The 26,399-nt window shown below is 37.4% G+C and overlaps 5 protein-coding genes across 7 annotated transcripts; 3 read left to right on the forward strand and 2 right to left on the reverse strand.

Moving 5' to 3' along the window:
- The first annotated feature begins 1,295 nt into the window (after positions 1 to 1,295).
- On the forward strand, positions 1,296 to 5,687 carry LOC100262957 (uncharacterized). Of its 3 annotated transcripts, none has more exons than XM_010662740.3 (10): positions 1,296 to 1,613; positions 1,732 to 2,004; positions 2,399 to 2,565; positions 3,242 to 3,340; positions 3,472 to 3,540; positions 3,614 to 3,754; positions 3,869 to 3,958; positions 4,253 to 4,420; positions 5,299 to 5,377; positions 5,483 to 5,687. In XM_010662740.3, exons 1-10 carry the CDS (start codon positions 1,541 to 1,543, stop codon positions 5,608 to 5,610), a joined length of 1,287 nt encoding a protein of 428 aa, XP_010661042.1. In that variant the 5' UTR covers positions 1,296 to 1,540; the 3' UTR covers positions 5,611 to 5,687. The 3 variants fall into 3 exon arrangements, with proteins under 3 accessions (XP_010661042.1, XP_010661043.1, XP_002282990.2); XM_010662741.3 differs by having other exon boundaries at positions 3,472 to 3,507; XM_002282954.5 differs by having other exon boundaries at positions 1,353 to 1,613; positions 1,737 to 2,004.
- A 1,087-nt stretch (positions 5,688 to 6,774) lies between these two features.
- On the forward strand, positions 6,775 to 7,743 carry LOC104881695 (probable leucine-rich repeat receptor-like protein kinase At1g35710). The gene has a single exon (XM_010662742.3). It carries the CDS (start codon positions 6,775 to 6,777, stop codon positions 7,741 to 7,743), a length of 969 nt encoding a protein of 322 aa, XP_010661044.1.
- A 75-nt stretch (positions 7,744 to 7,818) lies between these two features.
- LOC104881696 (MDIS1-interacting receptor like kinase 2) lies at positions 7,819 to 9,222 on the forward strand. Its single transcript, XM_010662743.3, has 2 exons — positions 7,819 to 8,610; positions 8,726 to 9,222. The coding sequence occupies exons 1-2, from the start codon at positions 7,887 to 7,889 to the stop codon at positions 9,079 to 9,081; spliced, it is 1,080 nt and encodes a 359-aa protein (XP_010661045.1). The 5' UTR covers positions 7,819 to 7,886; the 3' UTR covers positions 9,082 to 9,222.
- Positions 9,223 to 9,288: 66 nt separating this feature from the next.
- On the reverse strand, positions 9,289 to 19,056 carry LOC100853083 (serine/threonine-protein kinase PBL34). Its single transcript, XM_003633793.4, has 6 exons — positions 18,186 to 19,056; positions 16,397 to 16,734; positions 16,125 to 16,260; positions 12,453 to 12,589; positions 12,248 to 12,371; positions 9,289 to 10,090 (listed from the first exon to the last, which is right to left on the reverse strand). The coding sequence occupies exons 1-6, from the start codon at positions 18,367 to 18,369 to the stop codon at positions 9,582 to 9,584; spliced, it is 1,428 nt and encodes a 475-aa protein (XP_003633841.1). The 5' UTR covers positions 18,370 to 19,056; the 3' UTR covers positions 9,289 to 9,581.
- Positions 19,057 to 24,219: 5,163 nt separating this feature from the next.
- LOC100853126 (homeobox-leucine zipper protein ATHB-13) lies at positions 24,220 to 25,920 on the reverse strand. Its single transcript, XM_010662744.3, has 3 exons — positions 25,663 to 25,920; positions 25,185 to 25,561; positions 24,220 to 24,948 (listed from the first exon to the last, which is right to left on the reverse strand). Exons 1-3 carry the CDS (start codon positions 25,781 to 25,783, stop codon positions 24,580 to 24,582), a joined length of 867 nt encoding a protein of 288 aa, XP_010661046.1. The 5' UTR covers positions 25,784 to 25,920; the 3' UTR covers positions 24,220 to 24,579.
- Between the last annotated feature and the right edge of the window lie 479 nt (positions 25,921 to 26,399).

A 26,399-nucleotide genomic window follows, 5' to 3' on the forward strand; every position in this document is an offset into this window, starting at 1 on the left:
TACTAGAAATACTAAAAATACTTTTTAAAATTACTCTCAAATGCATTCTTACTCTATTTTAAAATACTATCTTATCTATTTTTCTTGTAGCATATAAAATTATTTGATTATGTATAAGAAGAGCACTTAAAATATTGGTGGGAGTGAAGAAATACTAGGATGATACCAAACACCAATTTACATACATATATGTGATGCAACATTAAGAAATTACAATAATGTTTTACATTTTCTTTTCTATCATATATTCAGCTATCAATGTTAATTTTGAAAATATCTAATGATTGAAAAAAAATAAAGTATTATTAAAACTCTAAAATTTTTATTTTTCTATTGTAGAAAATTAGAAAAGTACTGATATTTATGCTGATAATTTTGTTAAGATGAGATATGTGTTATCAATAAAATGTCCTTGACTTTATATCAAATTAGATATTATATTTATTTAAATTATTTTCATAAAAAATTTTGTCAAGATGAGATACATGTATCCATAAGATGTCCTTGACTTTATGTAAAATTAGACTTATATTTATTTAAATTATTTTCATAATAGTAGCATATTCGTAAAATGTGATACTATTCAAATTAAATAATTTTGATTAACTATGAATACATGTATGAAATTAGTATTGTTTGTTTTATTGAAATATTATCGTGCATGTCATTAAGGGTTCACTTAAGGATGTAAAAATTTGTCTTGACCACACAAAGTCTAACTAAGTTTGTCCAAATATTTTGGCCCAAAGCTTGGCTCGGCCCTTATTTAAAGTGTGTTTGATAGCATATTTACTCAAAGTATTTTGAATGGAAGTGTTTTTTTCTAAAAGTATTTTTATGAGAATCTATAGTGTTTTTTTAAGAAACACTATAAGTGATTTTTTCAGATTTTTAAAAGTGTTTTGCAAAAATTGTCAAATACCTTCTTTTTTTTTTTCAAAAGTACTTTTTAAATCAAAAACACTTCTTAAAATTACTATCAAATGGACACTTAGAATGTGTTTGTGAATGATTTTAGAAAGGCGTTTTTAACATTTATAATACTTGAATAATAAAAAATTGTAAGTATTAAAAATATTAAAAGCACTTCTTAAAATCACTACCAAACGGGTTGTTAATTTGGGTCAATCCCTCGGCGGGCTTGGGCTGAATTTTTAAGTTCAAACCTAGCATATGACTTGACCCAAGCCTGACTTCAGCATCAAAACCTCAAAAAATTGATAATCAGATTAAATTAAATGACTATCATACGGAAGTTTTAATATTCATAATCAGATTTCAATATAAGACATGGCAGTTGATACTTAACGAAGCATTATTTCAGTTTCATATCCATGGTGTTTTTTTTTTTTTTTTTTTCACAATTCCAATAACATTTTTCCTAGCATTTGTTTATGCCCTTAATCGCTTTTTCTTTTTCTTTTTCTTTTTAATTGAAAATTTTCACATTTTCTGCACACCCTATTCACATCACCACTCGGCGTTAGAGTTAATTTGAGTAACCAGAGGATGGACACATGAAATCTACAGAAACCAAGAGATGAGTGTGGCGTACTATCCTTCCCTGGCTGGAATCCCCACATCACAACTGTCCTTATTCACCCCAAAACCAGGTTCTTTTCTCTTTTCCTGCTTCCCAATTCCCCATAATTCTCATTCATACTTGTTTTTTTTTTTTCCCTTGTTCAGATTTATTATTTACGTATCCTAATTAATCTTTAATGCTCTTAGTCAAGTCCAAGAGTTGCAGATTGATTTCATGGGAAGCCCATTCCATTACTAATAGCAGTAATAATAGTGGCAAGAGAGCTCAATTGCAGTTCAGTTCTCGGGTCACAATGTGTTCTTCTCATTCTTCTTCGGTTACATCGGCGGGGTACCGCCAACACAAGGTGGTGTGGATATGGACGGAGAGCAAGCAAGTCATGACTGCAGCCGTCGAGAGGGGATGGAACACTTTCATTTTCCTGCCTGACCATCGAGAACTCGCCACTGAATGGTCCTGTAAGTGGGTTAAGCCTCGTTATCCTCGTTCGTGGATTGCATGTTCATTGTTTGGTTTTATGCCTATGTGTTCTTTGGAAGAGTTAATGGCTAAAAAAGGTTAGGCCCAAGTAGTTGGGTTGAGGCTTTGCTTCCGGTTGAGTGGAATTGTTGTTTGCCCTGAAGTGAAGCACATAAGATTTTGTGCCACCAATTTGAAATTTAGGAATTTGCTTTGCATTGTAAGAGTAACCCATTACCTTTTCAATAGAATAAAACATGCCGATGTTTAAATACAGCCAATGCCCATTTGTAGATTTAGGTGACTTGGTGTATATATGTGTTTAGGTGTGATTGCTTCCAGACTATAGTGTACAAGTTTCTAATTCTGATGTTTTGGTCGAGAATTGAACAGCAATTGCATTGATACATCCGCTCTTCATTAAAGAGGGAAAACTTTTTGACAGTGAAGGAAGAGGAGTTGCGACAGTTTATGATGTTACTTCTCCGCAACAACTACAGCTGCTCCAGCCTGAAGATAAGCAGGCAGACAACGTTATCATCAATTTACTGGATTGGCAGGTATGCCGATTGTTGTCCACTCATTAGAAATCAAATCTCAAGGAAATTCATCAATAACCTCTGCTCTAGTACCTCTAAGCTTGCTTCAGAACAAGCCTAAGAATAATATTAGAGGATGATTTATTTCCTTTATTTATGTGGACTGGTGGGACATTTTCTAGGTTTCATTTTTTTTCTTCTGATCTGCCCTAAGGTGGTGGAGTGCTAATATTTATGTACATTTTCAACTCTCATCTGTATTTCATAAATGTTTTGATGGATAACTTGATTAGCTTAAGGGAGCCTTAAACCTCATCGATTTTTGGGTCTGTTTCATGAATGTTTTATAACCATTTTGGGTTTCATGTTATGACTTTACAACCCCAATTTTTGTGCTAGCATCTACCTAATGCAACACTTCTCCTTTCTTTGGAATGGGATAACCATATGAAAGATACAAACTGGATACAATATGGGCAAGGTCATGTAGACCAGTTACTTAATCTGTGTTCTGCTTTTTTCCTTTCCCACCTCATCAACTGCTCTTGCCTATCATTTTCTTTCTGCGTGGAAACATTACCTGTTTCTGAAACAAAAAAGTTGGCTTGTCTTTGAAAGTATAACTTTTTTTAGCTTGTACCTTTGTTATTTTTTAAGATCCTGATTCTTAGTTGGTCCCTGGTTGTTCATTTCTTAGGTGATACCTGCAGAGAATATTGTTGCAGCATTCCAAGGCAGTCATATAACAGTCTTTGCCATCTCAAAATCTCCTTCTGAAGCACAAATTTTTCTTGAGGTATCTTTCAAGTATTCTAAAATGAGGACCACAGAAATATTACAAGGGTGGAGCTTCTGTTAATTAATACAATTCAACCAGTCCAAATGAATCCTGATATTTGTTATATTTCCATATTTTGTTGTTTGTAGGCCTTGGAGCAAGGTCTGGGGGGAGTTGTTTTAAAAGTTGAGGATGCAACAGCTGTTCTTGAGCTAAAAGTGATTTCCTTCTTCTATGACAGGGCTTCTTGACTACTGAAGCATTGCTCCTTACTTTGTTTGATATTATCAGGATTATTTTGACAGAAGGAATGAGGATAACAACATCTTGAGCTTGACCAAAGCCACTATAACTCAAATTCATATTTCCGGAATGGGTGATCGAGTGTGTGTAGATCTCTGTAGCCTCATGAGGCCTGGTGAAGGACTTCTGGTTTGCTTCTAGCTTCTCATCTACATGATTATATCTCCATGGCTCTTTTATTTACTATTAAGCTCCTGTTCTTTCTCCATGAGGTTATCATTCTCTTCAAGTATTTTTTCATAGGTTGGATCCTTTGCTAGAGGGCTATTCCTTGTTCACTCGGAATGTTTAGAGTCAAATTACATTGCTAGCAGGCCTTTTCGGGTCAATGCGGTGAGTTTTGAACTTGGGGTTGCCAGAGCTGATATTTTTACAAATAGGATTACTGTAAGAACCTGGTAAATAAGGCACTTTTAGCTAGGTATTTTCTAGAAAGTGCTCTCTTATGAAAGTTTGATTTTTTTTCTTTTCATTTACAAGACTAGAGAAATGATAACTCAATTAAGAGAGTAATTAAATTCTATCATGCCTTAAGAAAGAGAGTGTTGGACTTTTATAGAGCCATTTCCGAAAACCATTGTTGTGTTAATGCAGTTCTACTAAATAAGTACCTCTTGTAATGTACAGGGTCCGGTACACGCCTATGTTGCTATTCCAGGAGGAAAAACTTGCTACCTTTCAGAGCTAGTGACAGGTAAAGAGGTCATTGTGGTTGATCAAAACGGAAAGCAACGAACAGCAATTGTTGGGCGTGTAAAGATAGAGACTAGACCACTAATCCTTGTGGAGGCCAAGGTTTGTGTATGTTACAAAATAATCTTGTAAATGATTATGTGCTTGCTGATTTATTTAGGAAAGCAGTTCATGCACAGTATATACTGAAATACTTCAGCTGCTTGATTGACATTGTTGACTGAACTACCTCCACTAAGCAGATGTAACTCCAAATGGAACAAATTTGATCAGTAAATCCCAACTAGTAAATAGAACTGCAAAAACTGATCTTGAAGGGGTCAAGCAAACAATATATATTTCTTAGGAAGGACATGATGTAGTGGATACCAAAAAAAAATGGAAACAAAGAAAAATTCCCTGGGATGTGGAATTTTCTACCAGATAACATCAACAGAAATAGAAGATGCAATTTTTTATTTATTTTTTATTTTTTAAAAAAAAAATGAAGATGAGTTTAGAAGTAGGCAATATGAAATATTGATATAGAAACTGCCATGCTGATGACCCCAAAACTTTGGGGGAAAGGGAAGACTTGCCAAGCTGTATGTTGATTATTGCAGGATTTTTTTAAAAATGTGTGAGCTGACGCCTCCCTCACACAGTATTTAACTTTTAAGGATGAATATCTCTTTTCTTCCACTTGATTCATTGTTCAGTTTATTTCTCAAAATGAATGACCCATTGGACCAGTTACACAATCATCTTTAAGGCATAGTTTTGTTCTCATTTTCCCTTCATAACTGCATTTTGGGATGTCAAATTTTCCAAATTTTCTTTCCTTCTTCGGTCTTCTCAGCATCCAAATGGAGCTTTAATGTGTATGCTCATGTTTACCTGTTCGTTTTTATATTGTTCAATATCTCCTAGGAGTTTTAATCACAATGAAAACTGGTACTTTAATCTGCTATTAATGGACTAAATTTTGATATGATTTATAGGGAGATTCAGATAATGGTACTCTTTATAGTGTCCTTCTACAGAATGCAGAAACAGTTGCATTAATCTGTCCCAGCCAAGGTAATTCCAACTATCATAAACCATTGACCCAAAGTTTTGGGGTTTTTTTTCTGTTAGAAATCCTAATTTTGAAGGAGTCAAAACTTCTCAATCCATTCTTTGCAGGAAGTGGATATCAAAAGAAAGCAATTCCTGTGACCTCACTCAAAGTTGGAGATGAAGTTCTGCTGAGGTTACAGGGTGGGGCTCGGCACACTGGAATCGAGATTCAAGAGTTTATTGTTGAAAAATGAACAATCTGAGACAAACAGTTTTTATCCTGTGAAATTAATCTCTCATAAATGAAAATGATGCTCTTTCTTTCTCATAATGTGATGCAAGTTCAGTATTAGGGCCTTAAATCAATCAATTCAACTTCAGGGGTTGATGACTCTTTGCAGATCTGACCAGAACTCTTCAGATGGATTCAGGTCAGGTGTCCCTTTCTAATACATGGCTGAACTTAATCTAATATCTTGTTTCACCACTCAATCTAGAAATCCAACCAAGATTGCTATGTTTAGATAGTATTCAGGTGCACCTAATGTGACTTGCAGCTGTGCTTTGAGTTGCTCTACTTGGACCTTTGCTTGACTGCATCGGAACTTAGCTGCGGTTGAAATGGGAAAAAGAACCATGGGAGACTGGGGAATCATGAGACAAATGTTAGAAACATGTGAAAAATAATAAAAATTAGTTTGCCGATTTAAAAATAATAATAAAGAATTGGAGACAAATAAGTAGTCCTAAGAAATCTGTAAAACTATCAAGTAGAAGCATGAAGTTAGCATTGCTATTTTTATTTCTCTGGCAACAAGGTTGAGGCAGTGGAATTTATTCAGTCAAGATGGTGAATGTTGCTGAAGAAATTGGGAACTGGAAGTTTGTCTTTAATATATAAAATCAAGTAATAGCTCATGCTTTATGTTAAACTTACCATGATTGCATACATGTATTATTGACCAACAACATCCTAATTGGGAACTGGAAGTCTGTTTTTAATATATAAATCTCTTGAAAAATCTTATTATATCTTGATTATTGTTCAAGGATTAGCCTTCAGAACGTTGGCAAGATGCTAAGGGAGCTTCAGAGTTTCAAGGAAGAGTGTATCAGGTGTATATAGAATTTCTGGGGTTTTGCTCTTATGCTTTGTATTTTTTTAATTTTTACTAATGGTATTTCTTGCTAAGAGGAAAAGTTGTCTAGGGATTTTGGACTGTCTCTCTCACCATCTGAAGGTACTGAAGACAAAAGTCTAGAGGCAGCTCCTACTGCGTTGTGGAAAATATATCTGCCATAAAAGTCAAAATAAAGACTTCAAAGAAGGCATCCAAAGACTGGGTTGACTTTCAGTGCCTGTATCAGCAGTTCAAATAACCAATATTTCAAGTCTCAAGACCATAATATCATCAAACATGGCTCATTCCATTTCTGAGGTAGGATTAATTTGGGCAGTGGTTACCATGGCCTTCTACCATGCTGCAACAATTGAAGCATCTACCCAGTTTGAGGCTCTGATTAGCACTGGTTGGTGGTCCAGCGACACTTCAGATCATTGCAAGTGGCATGGCATAATTTGCAATGGTTCGGGAAACGTCACTGAAATAAACCTTCATAATTGCAGCAGAGGGTTGGGTGAGCTTAGCAAACTGGAGTTTCCTTCATTTCAGAGCCTAGTGCGGCTTGAACTTAGCAGTTGTGGACTCAATGGTAGCATCCCACCCCAAATAGGTAAGCTTACAGAACTCACCCACCTTGATCTGTCTGGGAATTTTCTCACGGGTGAGCTACCAGTTTCCCTGGCTAACCTTACCCAATTGGTGGAGCTTCACCTTTCCCAGAATCATATATATGGCTCAATCCCTTCCAAAATTGGGAGCATGAAGAATCTAATTGATCTGAATTTGGGAGATAACCATCTTGTTGGTGCCATCCCTCCTTCTTTGAGCCAGCTGACGAAGCTGACCTTTCTTTATCTGAATGGGAATCAAATTAACGGTTCCATCCCTTTAGAAATAGGAAATTTAGAGAATCTGATTTATCTGCTGCTGAATGACAACAATCTCACTGGTTTATCTCATGGGATCGGAGGACTTATCAATCTTATATATTTAAGCCTCTCGAGAAACAAGATCAGTCAACCGATCCCTGAGGAACTTGGTAACTGTTCCAGTCTGCAGCACTTGGATTTGAGCAACAATTATTTCACCGGAGACATTCCTATTCAGATTGGTGATCTTGCACTACATCGTATTGATCTTAGCAATAATTTACTCGTGGGAAGGATACCATCTGGGTTCCAAAATTTGAGGAGCTTAGATTACATGAATCTCTCCCACAATAAACTCTCTGGCACCATTCCTTCCCTTACAACTGGACATTGATCGATTTATCATACAATGATCTGGAGGGCCATATACCATTTGAATTGCAGAATGCATCTCAGCCTGGTGCATTTGATCACAACAAGGGTTTATGTGGAGAAATCAGAGGCTGGCCACACTGCAAAAAGGGGCACAGAATCAAAATGATTATTGTTATTTCTTTGTCCACCATCCTGTTTCTATCATTTGCAGTCTTTGGGTGTCTGTTTCTCTCAGCCCAGAAGAAGAGAAGAGATAAAAAAATTCTACCAACAGAAGCAGCAGCTCCAAGGCATGGGGATCTATTCTCAATATGGGGCTTCGATGGAAGGCTTGTTTATGAAGATATAATCAAGGCAACAAAGGATTTTGATATTAAATATTGCATAGGTGCTGGAGGTTCTAGCAGAGTCTACAAGGCACAACTGCCTGATGGAAATGTGGTTGCCTTGAAGAAACTTCACCATCTGGAGATTGAGGAGCCAGCTTATATAAAAAGCTTCAAAACTGAGGTACAAATATTATCAGCGATAAGGCATCGCGATATTGTGAAACTTCATGGCTTCTGTCAGCATAAAAAAGCTATGTTTCTAATTTATGACTACAAAGAAAGAGGGAACTTGTGCAACATGCTGAGAAATGAAGTTGGAGCTGTGGAATTAGATTGGATTAAGAGAGTGAACGTTGTCAAAAGCATCGCTCACGCCTTATCCTATATGCATCATGATTGTAACACACCAATAATTCATCGCGACATCTCCAGCAACAATATCCTTTTAGATTCAGAGTTAAAGGCTTTTGTATCTGATTTTGGTACCGCTAAACTTATATATCCAAATTCATCGAATCAAACCCTTCTTGCAGGCACATACGGCTATATTGCACCAGGTGAGTGGCTATGCCTTTTACAATGCTAAGGCCTAATGTGAAAAAATAGAGAAAGAATTACATAAACCTTGTTCTTTGCAAAATATTTATGTTTCATTTTATATTTGTTTGGTAGAGCTTGCCTACACGTTGGTCGTGACAGAAAAATGTGATGTTTATAGTTTTGGGGTGGTGGCACTTGAGACAATGATGGGAAAGCATCCAAAAGAGCTTATCACCTTACCACCCTCATCAGCACAAAGTATAATGCTTGGGGATATATTAGACGCACGCCTCTCACCTCCTGCAGATCTGCGAGTTCTTAAAGATGTAATTCCTGTAGTAAGGATGGCGCTCAAATGCATAGATTCCAATCTTCAATCCCGCCCAACAATGCAGCATGTGTCCGGAGCGCTTCTTGCTCATTCACCATTCCCCAAGGTGCCCTTTCATGAGATTTCCCTCTGGCATCTAATGAATCAAGATGTATAATTCTGCTTCTAAATTTGGATCTGAAATTGAACCTTTGTTATTGAGTTCCATTCATCAACAGCTCAATCCTTTGTTTATGGACAGATTAATAATGTAACTGAAGTTATGACAACATTTGAACTTGTCATTGTCCTTTCTCCACCTGCTTCCTACAATTAGCTGTAAGGGAATTTGAGAAAACAAGATAAAATAGCTGAGGGAGGACCGTAAGAAAACATCATGGATCAATTTTTCATGTTCAAAACAGAGTACAATCAACAAAAGCAAAAGCCCATGATTCTCTCCAGGCTACTCCTTCAATCTCCTCCACCTACTTCTCTCACTCACATCTCAAAAAGGAAAAACCAACACATCAGCATTAACTTCAAGATACAGTCTCAGCATTTTTTGTTCAATTTTTCAAGATGCCCCCAATCCCTTTAACAGATAGCATGTAAGATAAGGAAGTGACATGGGGAAGAAACAGATGGACATGAACTTGGTGCTATGTTTGCCTGAAATTAGGGTTTTGGTGACCGGTGAGGATTGTTGTGGTTATATGGAGAGGCATGTGGACCGTTTGGCATGGAGAGACTTCTGTTTGGTTGTCCATTCCTTGATAGGAACCCTGCCTGTGCTCTAATGCCACTTCTAGAGTTAGGGGTGGAGCCCGTGCGCTCTGCTTGCATGGTCTGGAAAAAGGATGAAGAACTGGCCATGTCCTTGAGATTTGGCAGAGGCTTTAGGGCTTCAACAACTTCACTCATTAGAGGTCTGGCTTTTGGGTCCCGACTAAGGCAGTGTGCAGCCAATTGGGCCGCTTTCTGTGCACCTTTGATTGAGAAGCGACCTTCGAGACGGGGATCTAGCAACCTATAGAACCTTCTCCTCTCTCCAAGATGAGGTCGTGCCCATTCCACAAGGTTATGCTCCCCATTTGGACGGTTTTTGTCCATGGATCTTCGCCCAGTCAACATTTCAAGGAGAACCACCCCAAAGCTATAAACATCACTCTTTGACGTAAGATGCCCTGAAAAAAGATGGAAAATATTAGATTTAGAAGGATGCACCATAATTAAGGCCGAATTTAGGACTGCCACATGATTGCATGTCAGGGAATAGAAGGAAAATGGAAAATGAGTTGGAAGACTTTTCTCCAACAATATATGACAAGGAAATCTGCAACATATGTACAAAGTTTAATGAGTAGAGCTGAATGAAAGAAATTATATGGGAAGAAGAGATTTACTGAAACTTGAGCATGAGACTAACTCATGGAAGTATTTTATTTGCATTAGAAAACTAAGATGTACAAAACCATTTGGAAAGACAATTCCCAAGAAGAATTTTATAATAGGTGATCATGACCCAAACTAAAATTAGCACTGACCCCTATTTATTAGATGTAAAATGCTAAAAGCACCACTTTTCAAGTACGTAAAAATAAGAAATCACACAAGTGGTTCTGTTCCTCCTTATAGATACAGCTTACCATATGTCCTATTGTCCATAAACTAAACTCGGAAATAATATCATTCAACAGAAAAACAAGTAATTTAAACCAGCCCCTACGGATTAGCAATCCTTATTTATAACAGTTCTATCTTTATTCAGATACTCCTAATTGCCTTTTCAGTTGTGGCATGAGTTTAGCAATGGAATTCTGACCCCAGCCCCTACTTGAAAAAGACCAGTATCATCCACATCCTAACAGAAACAGGTAGGGCCTGTTAGTTTACAAGCCTGTCATATTGTCATACCCCAGTAGAACCCTAGTTATGGCATTAGTAGTGATAAAAGATAACATGGAAACTGCAAAATCAATAGAGATGGCACAATGGTGGCTATATCAGTGGCAGCAGAAGTGGCTGCAGCCACGGGCTGCAGTATGGGTGACAACTTCATGAGGCAACAATTAGAAAAGAGTGATGTGAGTTTGACAACTTCAGAATTAACACATAGCATAAACATCCCTGGTTTTTGTGAGCTTAAACACTTGGGTCTTTTGGAGGAGTAATTTGTATTACAAAGCATTTCTCCATTATTAAAAAAAAAAAGGGGGAAAATTATAACTTCTCAAATAAATATATGGAAACTGCCACCATTTCTCATGTAGAAAGGAACAAACTTTAAACAATACAAATTCTTTGGAATGTTTCAATTGGTTTAGGAATAGTCCAATTTCAGTGATATAGTACTTATGAAGCTTAACAATGTATTGTAGTTCTATCACAACTGTATGCCAGGACACACATTCCATGAAGGTTCATGAACATTGTAGGTAACCCTGAATTTATTTCACACACATCCACATCCAAGTATGCCATTCCACGAAGCATTCAACAAAAACATACATACCCACTAGAAATTAACAAATATATATAAAGCCAGTTAATGTCCATAGTATAATTCATATTTGAATTTAATCAAAATCCATCTAATAAAGCCCTTACACATAGAGAAATGCTATAAATTGCATCTTAGCAGACACTTAAAACAATATGTTAGGAAGACCAGAGTAAAATGAATGAAATACGAAAGGACCCTTCAATTAATGTGTTTGCTCAAAGGAGTTAGTTAGGCAGAAATGCCTCCATTGAAACAATTATAAGAAAAAGAAATGTGCTTTATGGTAACAAGGATAAAAGCTCAGGCAGCCAATAATTTTCACAAAAATAGAAGCAATAAAATTTGTCCATTAAAAAATCCAAAATTCAGTAATCCCCAAACCCTGAAGAAATGGATTGAGTTTCTCTTTGCATTAGATTGAACTTAGTTACTTAGCTAGCAGACACAACTTTCCATTGCCTTGATGGCATCCGAAGTTATCAGAAAGGCCCACAATTAGGTGGCAAGCAAAGGAATGGTACAGAAAAGAGAGAGGACCCTAAGAAGGATGAAGAAAATTATACTAGTGCCTCTCTAAGTTCCATTGATTTGACACAAGAGATTCACTTGGATTCCATTATCCTAACACGAAGAAGTGATAGTACAAATGAGGAGATTTAACCAAGTGAATGACCCACAAGAAGCAATAGGTACCACACACAGACATACAAATGTAAAACGTGATTCAGGCTTGAGGAATGGCAAAACTAGGAGGAGCAGAATTAGATGGGTCACAAGAGCATAGCCACAGAAATGTCAAAAATAATAAAAATAGTAATGAGAGTTTAAGTGTAGTCACCTGTCATCACATACTCAGGGGCTGCATAGCCATAGGTGCCCATTACACGAGTAGATACATGTGTCTTATCTCCTTCTGGACCGTCTTTGGCAAGTCCAAAGTCAGAAAGCTTAGCATTGTAGTCCTGGAAGAACAAGTTTCACAAATTGAAATAAGACAAGGATAAGTTAGGACTACTATTTGCAAAGCATTTTAAGTCACCTACCACATCTAACAGGATATTAGATGTTTTAAAATCTCGATATATTACTGGCCTTTCAGCTTCCTCATGAAGAAAGGCAAGACCCTTTGCAGCACCAAGTGCAATTTTCATTCTGATGGACCAAGGAAGAGGCAGGGCCCCTGCAGGCACATAACACCATTAAATACCAGATAACATTAAATACCACCAACCATAATGAAATTTTCTAATCACAATTCTCAAATTGATGCTATCAGTCAAAATAAACTTGCATTAACTAGATCATAACAACAAAGAGATGTTTAGTTGCATAATTTTTAACAAGTTTACCATTAAAAAGAAATGTAAAAAACAAAAAAAAAACAAAAAATGTTCTTGTAATATTTTTTTTTAGATAAGTGTGCGCATATATATTACGAGGCAAAAAGCCACAAAGCATACAGGAAGTATACAAAGTAGCCTAAGCAAAAACAACACTCACCACCCCTTAGGGAACGGCAAGTCATTACAAAAAACCTAAAAGCAAAGAGGACTCCTCTCCCATATACACCCTAACCCAACTCCACAAGTTACAAACAAAAGAATTCTTTATTTTCTGAATAGCAAGAGAGCCCCCCCTGAAAGCTAATCTATTTCTCTCCTTCCAAACCGTCCAAAAAATACACAACGGAATGGAAGTCCAAATCATTTTCATCTTTCTCCCCACAAAAGGGCCCCTCCAACTGACTAACATCTCTTTGACTTTCTCTGGGAACACCCAATTAGCCCCAAACAAGGCCAAGACAATCTCCCAGAGAACCCTTAAAACTGTACAGTGTAAAAGAATATGATTTACATTTTCCTCTTCACAACCACACAAAAAACACGATTTGGAAGATGTCAGCCCTGTCTTTGAAGCCTGTCCAAAGTTAGGACCTTCTCCCAAGAAGCCTCCCATGCAAAAAAAGCAACTTTGGTTGGGACCTTGTCCACCCAAATGCTCTTTTTCGGGAAGGTAATGACATTAGGGTCTGTCAACAGCTTGTAAGCATCTCTAATCCGAAAGCGGCCGTGTCCCCCTCCTTTCCATATCATTGAGTCCTCTTCATGAGAAGTCCTCAAATCCCTCAACATATGCAACAACTCTTCTAGGGCGTCCAGCTCCCAATCATTAGAGTTTCTAGAGAGTCTTATGTTCCAACCTCCTTGACCAAGGCTAGAATCCCACATCTCATTTACCGAGGCATTCCTTTGGGCCGCCAAAGCAAACAACCGGGGAAAAGCTTGGGACAACACCTCATTTCCGCACCAATGGTCAGTCCAGAAACTAACCTTAGTCCCCTTTCCCACTTTGAACTCTATATTATCCCAACACCAAGACGACTCCTTCAAGATATCCCTCCAAGCCCCACCCCAAACGTTCCGCGAGCCTCCTTTGTTCTCCAACCAAAACCCACATGGCCATACTTCACCCCAATCACCTTCCTCCAAAGGATTTCTTCCTCAAAGGCAAACCGCCAAATCCATTTGCCCAACAAGGCCTTATTCAATATGTGCTACAGCGCTAGCATAAAATGTGATCCACCCAATTGTGTTGTTTGGTTGAAGACAAGAAATTAGCAACAGGGGAACTTTCCTTTCACATCTCAATTGCACTGGGGCTTTACTGGAAAATCGAATGGAATTTTAAAACATGAAACTCATCCAAAAACATGATCTACAAGCATTGCAACATCGGACAGTATTCTTATACTTCATTTAACAGATAACATAATCCAAATGGCTCTAAGCAACCCATGACCATGTAAACAATTAAGAAGATGATACGAAGATAAAAACCTCAATTTAGTAATTCAAAGGTGTATCTCATCCACAGTTTCACAAATATTATATTTACATTTGCTTAACATTCTATAACATTCAACTAGCAATATTAGAATGTTGAGGAAGAGATGGTGGAATTAGCAACCAAATCAAGAGCCTGAAAGAATTTAATCCTCAAAGCATCTTGAATTAAAATTAGATAGCATGAATCACACCTTTATTTTTATAAAGAGGCTTGATTGAGCTGTCTTAAAGCATTGGCCATCAGAAATGCACCTTCATGATCCAATGAGCACCAAACCATCAATTATCAGCTCAAAGTAAAAAATTAACAGCAAAACCAGTGGATTACTGCAAAAACTGCATTAGCTCGATCAGACACTATCTGATCGAATTGTTGGAACTTGATCCATAAAGATCCAACTTCAGGTTTTGACAGGGTTTTCCAGGTGCTGCAACTTCAGCCTTCTTTCTTTCTATGGTTTGTGCTTGCACACACTTCCTGTGTACTTGGGTTCAGTCCCTGTGACGGTTTTAATGGCGTTTGCTTACTCATTTAGGGATAGCATAGGTTGCTAGCCAGAAGATTTTATAGCAATACAATTATCCAGATGACAATGCATTGACCATCTACATAGAAGGTGGGGTCGAAGGAGGACATACTGCTTCTAATAATGAAATAACATAATTTGAGTTGCTCACAACTCAATGAAAACATCCCAAATAATGTATGCTAATAAACACACGCATCAAAAAAGTACTAATGGTCAAATCCTAAAATTTGAACATATACATATGTGTGTGTGTGTGTGTGTGTGTGTGTATCAATTGTAAATGCTCATCTGTTCAAAATTTAGGATTCGACCATATGATTAATTTTTATAATCACTTCAGGAAGCCAAGAAGTCAGTCCACATTCAGTTCTTTTCCAACCATTGGAAATTCTCCTTCAGATTGTGAATGATCATCTGTTCAAAATTTAGGATTCAACCATATGATTAATTTTTATAATGCATGATCCTGTTTCACATGATACTATAAAGTGATGAATAATATTGACTTGAGCACATCATGTCTTTATACATGTAACAAGTTTCCACTCCTTAAATACTTGGAAAATTCTAAATCCCAACTGGTATTGTTTTAAACTCATCCCATTCTCCTTCAGATTGTGAATGATCATCTGTTCAAAATTTAGGATTCAACCATATGATTAATTTTTATAATGCATGATCCTGTTTCACATGATACTATAAAGTGATGAATAATATTGACTTGAGCACATCATGTCTTTATACATGTAACAAGTTTCCACTCCTAAAATACTTGGAAAATTCTAAATCCCAACTGGTATTGTTTTAAACTCATCCCCAGATATCAAAAGAAGCAAAAGCAAGCCATAGACAGAACATACCAAGAAAAAGTAATAAGGACATCACCACTCTCCAGGCCCATTTCCAGGTAGCTAATTGCAAATATTGGAATAACAAAATCATCGCCATCACCAAAAGAACCCAAGCCTAAACCCAAAATTTTTTTATAGCTATCACATGGATCATGATACTTCAGATAGAAACTACAAGCATTAAAAATAAAAGGATAGTGCTCATGCAGAAAAGAAAAAATATGGCCTTATCAGGACTAATGAGACCAAGAACAGAAGGACTATCATTGCCTTTTGGAGAGTAAACCGCATTAAGTTAAGATTATTTTCAGTACATTAAAGAATAAAACCTCTGAATGCCTCTTCCACAAAATAATCTAGGGAAATCAAATTATTATGGCAATAATATATACCATATTGATATTTTAATACACGAGATCTTAGATTAAACAATTAATACCATGCATGACAGCCAAATTCATGGGGAAAAAATAAGTTCAGTTATGTACTTCTGAAAAGGTGATTCTCCAAGCTTCCACGAGGCATAAACTCATAAACAAGCAGCCTTTGATCATCCTCAATGCAATAACCAATTAATTTAACCAAATTAGGATGGAGGAGATCACCAAGAAAATTAACTTCAGCCTGCCATATAATTGAAACATGAAAATATCCATAAATCATAGGAGAAGTGAAAGTAAAAAAAAAAAAAAAAAAAAGACAAAATAAGTAGCCCTCCAGGTAAAAAAACAAAATTAAAGTTGATGAGGAGGTGTCATACAAGCCATTCTTTATGACCCTGAAGTCCATCATGATTGAGGGTTTTCACTGCAACAGTAAGCCCTGTACCAGGTTTGACAGGTGTTGTTCCAGTCCCATTAATCCATCCCTTGAAAACACAACCAAACCCACCCTCACCAAGAAGACTCTCTGGTCTAAAATTCCTTGTTGCTGATTTAAGCTCATTGAAGGTGAACTTTCGGAGCTGAGAAGCAACTTTCAGTTCCTCGCCTGTGTTGGGCGTTGATGGAGTACTTTCCCCATTGCTAGTGGTTGAAGAGGATACAACTGGTGCAACTGGTTGATCTCTGCTTGTATCATTCGTAGATTTACTTTCCGCTGATTTGAACACAGAAATCACATAATATTATTGCCTCTAATTCAAAAATAACAAGTTAGTCTCCATAGAGAAGCATTTGTAGTTCCTGAATTTGGCAAGACATAACAGATATTCCATCATGCAGCAGAAAATGCTTCTAAATATTGCTTAAAATAAATTTCACCAGTTGATTCATGTCCATATCTCCAATCAGCGCATCCATTTATAACAAAAATGACCAAATACTGGACCATTTACAGAAATCTTACAGTAACCCAAAATGAGATTACAACATATTCTAATGTGAGCTCATTGCTTTTAAAATATTTATCGCACAACTTTGTCTTGCATTTTTGTTATAGAACCATAAAAAAGTCATCGCTTCCATCTTTATTTGATTACGCCCAATGACATAAAAATAATCAGGGAAACACAATATATCCTTATACAGTGGATAATATTAGTCCTCTTTCAGCATATTATTGAAGATAACTACCTAGACTGGTCCAATACACAAATACACAACATAACTAAAAGCGTTTCATAAACCTAATTCCCAAATAAGCATCTACACATTTTATCTTTCTATCTAAACCTGATGAAGCTGCTGCCAACACCCCTTATCTAAGTTAAATATGAATAGATCATGATAAGAAAGCATGATTAACATTCAAATATCTCTTCTCTAACTTAGGAGTGTGTCTAGAAAAATGCGTCATGATAGCATAAACTAATAACCTATGGAAACCACCCAATACTTATTTCTAAATCCAACTACTACAACAGTCAACATCAACATAACAGGCTGTGCAAAATGGCTAAAAACCTGTTTCTCCATCGTACAATTTCAAATTCTTCCCCCTCGAGAAAGAGGGGTAAAAAAAAGAAAGTATAAAAAAGCACATGATCAAATCATAATAGTTCGTTGACGTTCTTAACAACCTAAATGACTTCATGACTAATAAACGACAAAACCAATTATCAAGCAACCCTGTCTGTGAATGTGGATAATAGATGCTCAATGAAACCAATAATCCAACAAACATGCACAAATGGCAAATGAACACATCCTAACTAGATAAACGACAAAACCAATTATCAAGTAACCGGTCTTTGAATGTGGACAAGTAAACACTCAATTAAACCCATAATCCAGAAACCATGCACAAATGGAAAATGAACAATTCGATAAGCCTCTAAAGAACCGAACAAAACCCAACTTAATGATCCACTACTCATCAAAGGAGAAAATATGGAAAATTCACACATGTTATTCTAACCAAATAATCTAATGAAGTTCAATATGTACACTCAACATTCAAGTAGCACCAATCATGCATATGGAAAATAAGCATGATACGGTCATGCCAAACGATATAATAAGCATTCAAAAACAAACAAAACCGGACAACTTAAGAATGATAATGTAACAAAACTACAAACAATTTTGAGAAAGGAATTAGAGAAATACCATATTGTGTGCTAGAGCTACTTACAGAGCTCTCTACTTTGGACCTTGCAGACATGCAACTCCCCATAAATCTAAACTTAATCCAACACCCTGTCGCCTCTTCTTCATCATCTTTCTTCTTCCTTCCCTTTGAATTGCCCACCTCCCAATTCCCCACCTGAATAGCATCCGGGCCTAATCCCATTTTCTCTGAACACCAACAAAATCAAATTCCCATTTTCTCATAAATATTTCAATCCATCAAAATCCTCCCTCCTTTACTACCTTACTCCAAACCCTCTAAATGTCCAATACATAAAACAACACCAAAAATCAAAATTCACCGAAAATACCTCTTCACGAAAATGAAAACACCACGCCCACCCCAAAAATAATTATTAAATAACCTAAAATTCCACCCAAAAAAGGGAAACCCTTTTCAGAACCGAAAATTAGAGAATCAAATAGAGCCAAATCACTCAGACCCAGATGAGAAAACCGGGTCCGGAAGCCTCAAATCAGAAAAATGTGCATGACCCAGATCGCAAAATGGACATGCAAGACCACAACCCCAACATCCAGACCAATCAGAAGCGAATATTTCATCAATCGTCCAATTCGGAGCCCAAAAAACCCTAGGAATCGAATCCAATAAGGTGACAACCTCAAAGTTAAAATGCACTCCCAATTATCACTTTTTTGTCCGCCCACCACACCCACCCACCGCCAGGGAACTCCATTAACTTCACAAAACCGGCATTAGGGTTTTTAGAGAGTAAAAATGGCGACAAAAGTAGCTTTCGCGGCCACTGAAGAACAGAGAGAGGGGGGGAGAGAGAAACGTGCGTTTTGCGTGAAAAGCAGTGACAGAAGAGAGTGAGTACTGAAGACAGAGGTGGGCAACAAAACAACGTCGGTGACGGAATTAGCGTGAATGCAAAAACTTCATTGGCTGGCCTAGTATTTCTGTAAGAGAAAAGATAGGATCTTATTGGAGGGTGAGATAGACGCGTGCTCGACGGCGTGAACTGCGGGTCCATTTTATCAACTCAATGTCACACCTCACGATACAACAGTAACCGGCAAATCCGGGTTCGGTTTTCATACCCGGTCTGATTCTTTAAAAATTAAAACCCTAGATTTAATTGCAATTAAAAAAATTTGTTTTGTGTGGATCACGTTTATCTTTCACAATAATTTTTTTATTAAAATTATTTTATTTTATTTAAGTTTTTAATAATAAAAGCATTATTAGTTACAATAGGTTTAAGATGGTTGAATTTTCATTAAACATTAAACATGTATATAAGAATTATATTAATCACTTATTAAAATGAAGAATGAAATTTATATATTCTTTATTCATCGGATCGTTTTCAGCTTAAAACCTAATTATAACGATCCGCACCTAACCAATTGGGCCCTCATGGCTTTAAAAGCCCTGTATCGGCAAATTCGGATTCAATTTTCATATCCCGTCTAATTCTTTAAAAATTTAAACCCTAGATTTAATTGCAATTAAAAAAAATGTTTTGTGTGGATTACTATTTTATTTAAGTTTTTAATAATAAAAGCATTATAAGTTACAATAGGTTTAAGGCTTAAAACCTAGTTATAACGACTCGCACGTAACCAATTGGGCCCTCACGACTTTAAAAGCTATTTACACTGGGGTCAAACAAACCCCCACACCTCAGTATGAAATTGGTTATGATATTGTCCATTTTGAACTCAAAGGGACCCTCATAATTTTAAAACGCGTCTATAGGGTTACGAGGAATCCATACTTATATCAAAAACTTTTCTCTATATCCAATGTGAAATGTCACATAAGATGTGATGTATACATGGTGGTATCTTTGAGAGAAAATAAATCTAAACAAAAAATTGGGGATTAATAGCAAAGTTAATTTTGATAAAGAGTATTCTGACTTGTAAGTTAAAACCGCGTGGACGTGGATGAATGCATGTATCAAAAAGATGGGGAGGATAAATAAATAAAACAGAGAAACAAAACGCAGCGCTTTAGCATTAAAGAAGCAAAAACGGCGTCGTTTGTAAGGAAACCAAGATTTTGAATTTTGGAGCCACTCGAAACTTCCGAAACGGTGCATTTTTTCTCTCATTGTTCCAACTTCCTACTGCTAGAGTCATTCGATTGAAACAAAACCCTAGTTTTGACTCTCCTGTGTTACACTTGAAATATTTTATTACCTTTCTGGTTTGGATTTACTTTACTATTCTCTCCTGTGTCATGACATGTAACTCGTGACGTGGCATGCGCTTGTGCCATGTCACCGAACGTACCATTCTGGTGACAGTATGGAACTCTGATCCTGCTTTGCAGGGGAGTTTTTTAGCTATGATTTAGTAAATAGCATATTGATTCTCAGTGCCAGTGTGGATGGTTTAAAGAGAGAACAATCCTGCCATGATTCATTAAATAAAATTTTTATGGTCAGTAGTCCATGATGAGTGGGATGAATGCATCTTCTGTCCAAAATCTATGGTTGATGGCGATGTGACAGTGTAAGTAAGTCATGAATTTTTGAGTCACATAGTATCGTTATGGGACCAAGTCTGGTTTTCAGGGCCCTTTGTTTGAAGGATATTTTCTGTTCTTCCAAGAACTGTTTGATCTTGAAGAATCTGCCATGGTGGAGGACCTGAATCTCCTAATCCCACATACACTTTTGTAGTTATAAAGACCAAGTTCCTGTTTGTTGGGAAAAAAATTGTTCTGCCTCTGAGACCACTCCTGGATTTCAGTTGTGGTCACTACTGAGTTTATCAATAAGTAATGGTGGGGTTCCTATTTTCCTCTTTGTTTGCGCTGTTTGTTGAGAGAAAATTCTGATCTTTTCTATGATATTTACAGATAGTCACATGAATGTGTACACACACATAGAGTTGGTTGGCACTGTCCTGCATTATGTTGCATCATTTTGATCCTCGAAGATACAAATTTATGATAGCTAATGAGGACAATCTGTAATTTTATTTTATTTTTTTGCATTCTCCCCTTCTCCAATTGTAGTTTTCAGAAGACTAGCTGATGAATAGTGTCATGATGCTCTGCAGAACCACTGATGAACTGTATTGGTAAGCCTAAGTAACTGGATGTGAATCATGGAGTATTGACTCAGCTACCACCTGTTGGTCTCTGAAAAAATCAGTTTGGAAATTGGGTGTATTGTATTTTGATATGGAATTCAACCAATGGACCTCAATTTCCAACACCCTTTCCTCGAAAATTAATATAAAAAAAAGGCTGAAGGAAAGAAAAGAAAAAAATTGTTATTTCTGATGGTTGTTGTGGTCCTGGACCTCAGCTGTTATATTCTTGTCATAGGTACCACCTAAAAAGTGGGATCAAGGATCAGAGCCAACTGGAAAGTGGGAATGTGTATCCCACATTGAATCTTTTAAAAATCCGATCTTTTGCCTCCTGTAATTTGGATAAAGTTTCAGAATATTGAACTGTCTCAACTTTAATATTCTTCTCCTCTTAAATTCTCCCACTGGATTGATAATGGCTAGAGGATATTCTCATACCATAGATTAACTGAAATCAGGAAGAAGTTTAGACTGCTAAAACCATCACACAATGCATAACATCTACTAATCATGTAAGCTCCATCACATAAGCAATGGATTGGGAGAAAGCCGAAATTATATATCTTCTCTGTCCTTTCTCTTGAGAGTGCTTCCCCTACAGATGCGATGGGGAAAGACGAAATTGCATGGCAACCTGATTCTAGGGGAGTGTTTACTAGTAGAAGTGCTTGGGATGCCATTAAAGATCATGGGCAGGTCAGTTTCCTTCAATACTTTGGCATTCTTTGGTCTTAAGGGTAGTACTCTTAGGGAAAAAAAGGTTGTAAAACCCTATATATCTTGCCTCAGAGGGGAATTCTGTAGAGGCCTAAGTGCAGTTTTTCTCAAGCTATAACATTGGACAGGTATAAGATACAGTGTAAGAATCTCCAGGAGTGTAAGAGGTGAAAGATTGGACAGTTAGCATTATGAATTCAGAAGAATTAAGAATGAGATATAAATGTAGCTTGTAATATAGCAATTTTGGGCTGGGAAGAGCAGAAGGGTTTAAAGAACTTTTTTTTTTTTTTTTTACCAGTGGGCTATACAATTCATGGCATTATTGAGAATGTTTCTCTGGTTTATAATGGAGAAGGTGGTTAATGATTTTGAGGCAAACAGCAGTTAGTTTTGATTTTGAATATATTCCTGGCATGATTCATTCTTGAAGTTACTATCAAGTACTTGGTTGATTACTCCTCCTGGAAGTGTATGACAGATTAATTGATTGTTCCTGACTTGTGGCGTGCATCGGGAAGAGAAAACTGACAGTGAAAGCCAGCTGCTATGAATGTTGTTTGGGCCAACAGGACTGAGTCAGTTCGTGGACATAAAGCTAGTGATATTTTCACTGGGTAGGAGGCTGCAGGAGATAGAGGATTAGAGGGGGCCTTAGTTGCTGCGGGTTCCATGAATGCTAAGAATGTTCTTCAGGCACCTGCTGCTCCTTGGCAGGCTAACTATTGATTGCATTGAGTGTGGGACATTGGCTTCTTCCCCCTCAAATGTGGCCAGAAGTTTACTCTTAAGACTGTCTGCTAGTCTCCCTCTGCTATTTAATTTTCTTTTCTACGACACAGTAGAAAATTGCCAAGACTATTTTCTTGGCTATCAAACAAGCAGGTAAAGTAGACCTCCTAAATTAAGATTTTCAGCAGTTGACTAATCTCATAATCATGTGTCTGAGCTAATCATCTGCATATAATTTATAGACACCACATTCATGATACCCCCACTATCTGTTTCTCTTGATATTGTTGTCACCCTAATCAAAAACATGCCAGGGAATTAGGCTATTCAGATCTCTTGTCATTGAATATTCTAATAATCCCTTAATAGACTAAACTATTCATCATCTGTGATTGAATATTCTAATAGCTCCTTGCCTAATCAACAGCTTTATCAAGCGTGTTACTCCACAGGGTCTACGTTCTTTATTTATATTATTCTGGTTTTTTGCTTTGGTAATTGCCTACATTAACTAGATTGAATTTGGCTTCTGACTTATGTCACAACACCATTTGTTTTGATCCATCGATGTGATACTTCTCTTCGAAATTTTTTAGCCTTTCTCTGTAAATCTTGTTGGGGTATTGACATAATCTACCTTTCTTCGTCAATGTGAAACCGAGTCAGCTGATTCTGCTATCCAAACCTGGAGAAGATGGGATGTGTGTAGATTAGCCAAGAGCTAATGTCCAAGGAATGTACTTAGATAAATGCTGTACTGCTGTCTACATGTGAAACAACCATCCTTATCCGGGCATACTTTTTCACATAAAAAACTGTTCACAGTTTGGGAGAATGGTAAATCCCCTATCCCTAATGCACTGACAAAGAACTTTTTACGTACTCTTATGCAGAGTACTTCTCATAGATATTGTTTATTTTCTTGGTTAGGAGTTTGCTTAGATAGAGGCAGTGATGCCCATCTGTAAAACAGGCATCCCTTCCCTGACTTACATTGATATTCACCGTTGGAGAGAGAGAGGGGGAAAGAGAGAGAGAGATGAATGGTTGTGGGGGGTTGGGACAGAGAGAGGGAGAGATGGGTCAGTGGCTTTGTTGAATGATAGGAAAGGGGTGGCAGTAGATCACATGGATGATCCACCAGGACTGCAGGAGGAGGTACCCTATATCACACTTTCCCTTTCCAGCAAGAGACTTGCAAACGTCGCCTTCAAGAATCCAAACAGTGACCATTTTCTAAGCTCTCTTGTTTTCTTCCCCTCCTATCTCTTTGGCTTCTTTCCTCTAGGAATGTGTGCTCTGATTCTCCCTTCCCCTTTTCTCCACCTTGGTTCCTTCGTTTCTACATCCAACTAGATTTTGCTCCCCATCACTCATTGATGAAATCAGCTGACCTCCTCATCATCAGAGGAACTTTCTCTGAAGCATTTCCGTTCAATTTTTTTATGCTACAAACTTATGATTCCAAAGCACTAAAACAATTAACATATTGAAAAATGCAAAGGAGAGAATCCTTTTTATTTCATGGCCCATACTACATGCCAGAGCTGGAAAACCCACCCACTGACACATGCAATGTAACTTAGATTTTTTTTTTCTTTTTCCCTTTCAACAATCCAACCTAGCAAAAGTATCACAGCAGCATGGAAAAGAAAGTCTAGAATTCAAAGCCCTCTGATTCCCCACACTAATATCCATCCAACTGAATTTTAAGTAGATATACCCGACTCTATACACCACTCTACAGCGAAAAACATGAATTAGAGCTGATGATGCAGAAGCCTAATAACCCTCCTATTCCCACTAAGCCATCACAAAAAGTTGCAGTCCCTGTGTCATTGTTTGAGAACTAGGCCTGGTTTTGATGGAAATGGTCCTGCTCCGGCCAAGCCCATAATCCAGACTGGTCGCTGATGCCACTGAATATGTTGCAGAAGCTTTCGTCTTGAACAATTTGGTCGATCTTTTGGCAGTGGATGTCTGATCTTGGGGAGCCTTGGAGGAGTTGGGTTATGCTTGCTGGCCTGAGGGATGAAGGGAAGAATTGCTTGCTGCTTAATTGGGAAGAGACGGGGCTGTTTATGAGAGTTGTTCTTGAGATGTCTAGGTTGATGCCGGAGCTGTGCTCACTTCCATTGCTCCAAGAAATCTGATCAGTTTCTTTGTTAAGGTTTATGGGTCCAACTCCCTTGGGTTCTCTACTTTTTAGAGCCAATAACTGCAACATTTGAACCAAAGAGTAAAGATGAATCAAGTAGTTATAAAACTGAATGTTTGGTAAAATCAGCATTGTCTCTCACAGAATTAAGTTTGGGAAAATTCTCCTACAAGGGATAAAAGAATGCCACTGAACTTCGAAGTCCGAATCCCAGATTTTCTCCCCTCCCAAACACCAAACATTTGGTACATAATAAAACATAGGTGAATTCAATGATGCAGAATGGGAATTCTTACCTCTGCATGAAGCTTCTTGTTCTGAGCCTGAAGAGCATCATTGTCAGCCTTGACTGCTTCGAACTGTCTCTTCAATAGGTCATAGTCTTTCTCTAGTTGCTTGGTTTTCCACCTGGCCCTCCTGTTTTGGAACCATATAGCAATCTGTCTGGGTTGCAGACCCAAGGTCCTAGCCAGCTGCATTTTCCTCTCAGGCTCAAGCTTGTTGCCCAACTCAAAGTTCTTCTCAAGGGTCTTCACCTGTTCCAAGTTGAGCCTCCTCTTCTTCTCCCCAGCCTGCGATCCATCATCCGAAAAGTCATCATCTCCATGCACTTCTTCACACCCATCAACCCCAGAGAAAGACATGGATCTCTTCATTAGGACTGGGATAACACCTGCAACATCACAACCATGCAGAATCCATCAACTACTATATATGTATGTGACAATGAAATGGGGTATAGCTTGAGGGAGAGAAATAGATAAGAGAGATGACCATGGAAGTCCTGAGGTGTACATGAGGGGAGGCCAGTGTGAGAGGTGTAAGGAGGGTGGTCCTCTAGATGAGTCTGAAAAAGGAAATCTGTAGGAAGGAAGGCCATTTCAATGCAAATCATGAACTTTGGCTCTTTATACAAATATAATAGACTGTGATGATAGTCTGACTCACATGGAGGCAGGTTTTAGAAAGAGGACATTTGTGCAGAGGCCGAAAGATAGCGATTTTAGGTTGAGAGAAGGGACGAGGGGCCTAACCTTACAATATTATATACCCAGACTTGGATCATACATACTAAACATTACATTACTTAGCTTAATAATTCGAATAGCTTACTTTTAATGCTCATCAACATCCTATAGGGTGATCCCTCTTTCAATTTTATTGAGCTTTGACTCCAAAAATGGACTGATAGAGGGTAAGTATATATGATTAGTCTGCATGTAACATGGTTCAAATTTATTACAAAAGAAACAGTATCAAGATTGATATAGATAGGAACAACATAGTGCAAAGGACTAAGTTCAAGTTAGGAAAGGGTTTCAGAGAGAGGACCAGGACCACAGGTCAAGTCCCATGCACAATGAGGAAACCTGGAGTAAAAACAATGGACAGGACAAATTCAAGCCATGGTCTCTAGTGATCATAAACCAAATATCAATCTAGCCCCCCATATCTCTTTGATTGAATGTTACCTTTTTTTTTTTCCTTTTTTTTTCGGCCAGCCTGAATTT

This window comes from Vitis vinifera, chromosome 14 (genome assembly GCF_030704535.1).
Source record: "Vitis vinifera cultivar Pinot Noir 40024 chromosome 14, ASM3070453v1".
Classification (NCBI taxonomy): Eukaryota; Viridiplantae; Streptophyta; class Magnoliopsida; order Vitales; family Vitaceae; genus Vitis; species Vitis vinifera.

What these genes read in the sequence shown, in the direction of transcription:
- LOC100262957 (XM_010662740.3), top strand. Translation starts at nt 1,541, where the DNA reads ATGAGTGTGGCGTACTATCCTTCCCTGGCTGGAATCCCCACATCACAA. An exon ending in CTTATTCACCCCAAAACCAG is followed by an intron (nt 1,614 to 1,731) that starts GTTCTTTTCTCT and finishes TAATGCTCTTAG; the next exon opens with TCAAGTCCAAGAGTTGCAGA. An exon ending in GGCCTTTTCGGGTCAATGCG is followed by an intron (nt 3,959 to 4,252) that starts GTGAGTTTTGAA and finishes TGTAATGTACAG; the next exon opens with GGTCCGGTACACGCCTATGT.
- LOC104881695 (XM_010662742.3), top strand. Translation starts at nt 6,775, where the DNA reads ATGGCTCATTCCATTTCTGAGGTAGGATTAATTTGGGCAGTGGTTACC.
- LOC104881696 (XM_010662743.3), top strand. Translation starts at nt 7,887, where the DNA reads ATGATTATTGTTATTTCTTTGTCCACCATCCTGTTTCTATCATTTGCA. An exon ending in ATACGGCTATATTGCACCAG is followed by an intron (nt 8,611 to 8,725) that starts GTGAGTGGCTAT and finishes TTTGTTTGGTAG; the next exon opens with AGCTTGCCTACACGTTGGTC.
- LOC100853083 (XM_003633793.4), bottom strand. Translation starts at nt 18,369, where the DNA reads ATGGGATTAGGCCCGGATGCTATTCAGGTGGGGAATTGGGAGGTGGGC. An exon ending in GGAGAATCACCTTTTCAGAA is followed by an intron (nt 12,590 to 16,124) that starts GTACATAACTGA and finishes ATGTGCCTGCAG; the next exon opens with GGGCCCTGCCTCTTCCTTGG. An exon ending in CCCTGAGTATGTGATGACAG is followed by an intron (nt 10,091 to 12,247) that starts GTGACTACACTT and finishes ATCTTTTTTCAG; the next exon opens with GGCATCTTACGTCAAAGAGT.
- LOC100853126 (XM_010662744.3), bottom strand. Translation starts at nt 25,783, where the DNA reads ATGATTTGCATTGAAATGGCCTTCCTTCCTACAGATTTCCTTTTTCAG. An exon ending in TACACCTCAGGACTTCCATG is followed by an intron (nt 25,562 to 25,662) that starts GTCATCTCTCTT and finishes GTGATGTTGCAG; the next exon opens with GTGTTATCCCAGTCCTAATG. An exon ending in ACAAGAAGCTTCATGCAGAG is followed by an intron (nt 24,949 to 25,184) that starts GTAAGAATTCCC and finishes CAAATGTTGCAG; the next exon opens with TTATTGGCTCTAAAAAGTAG.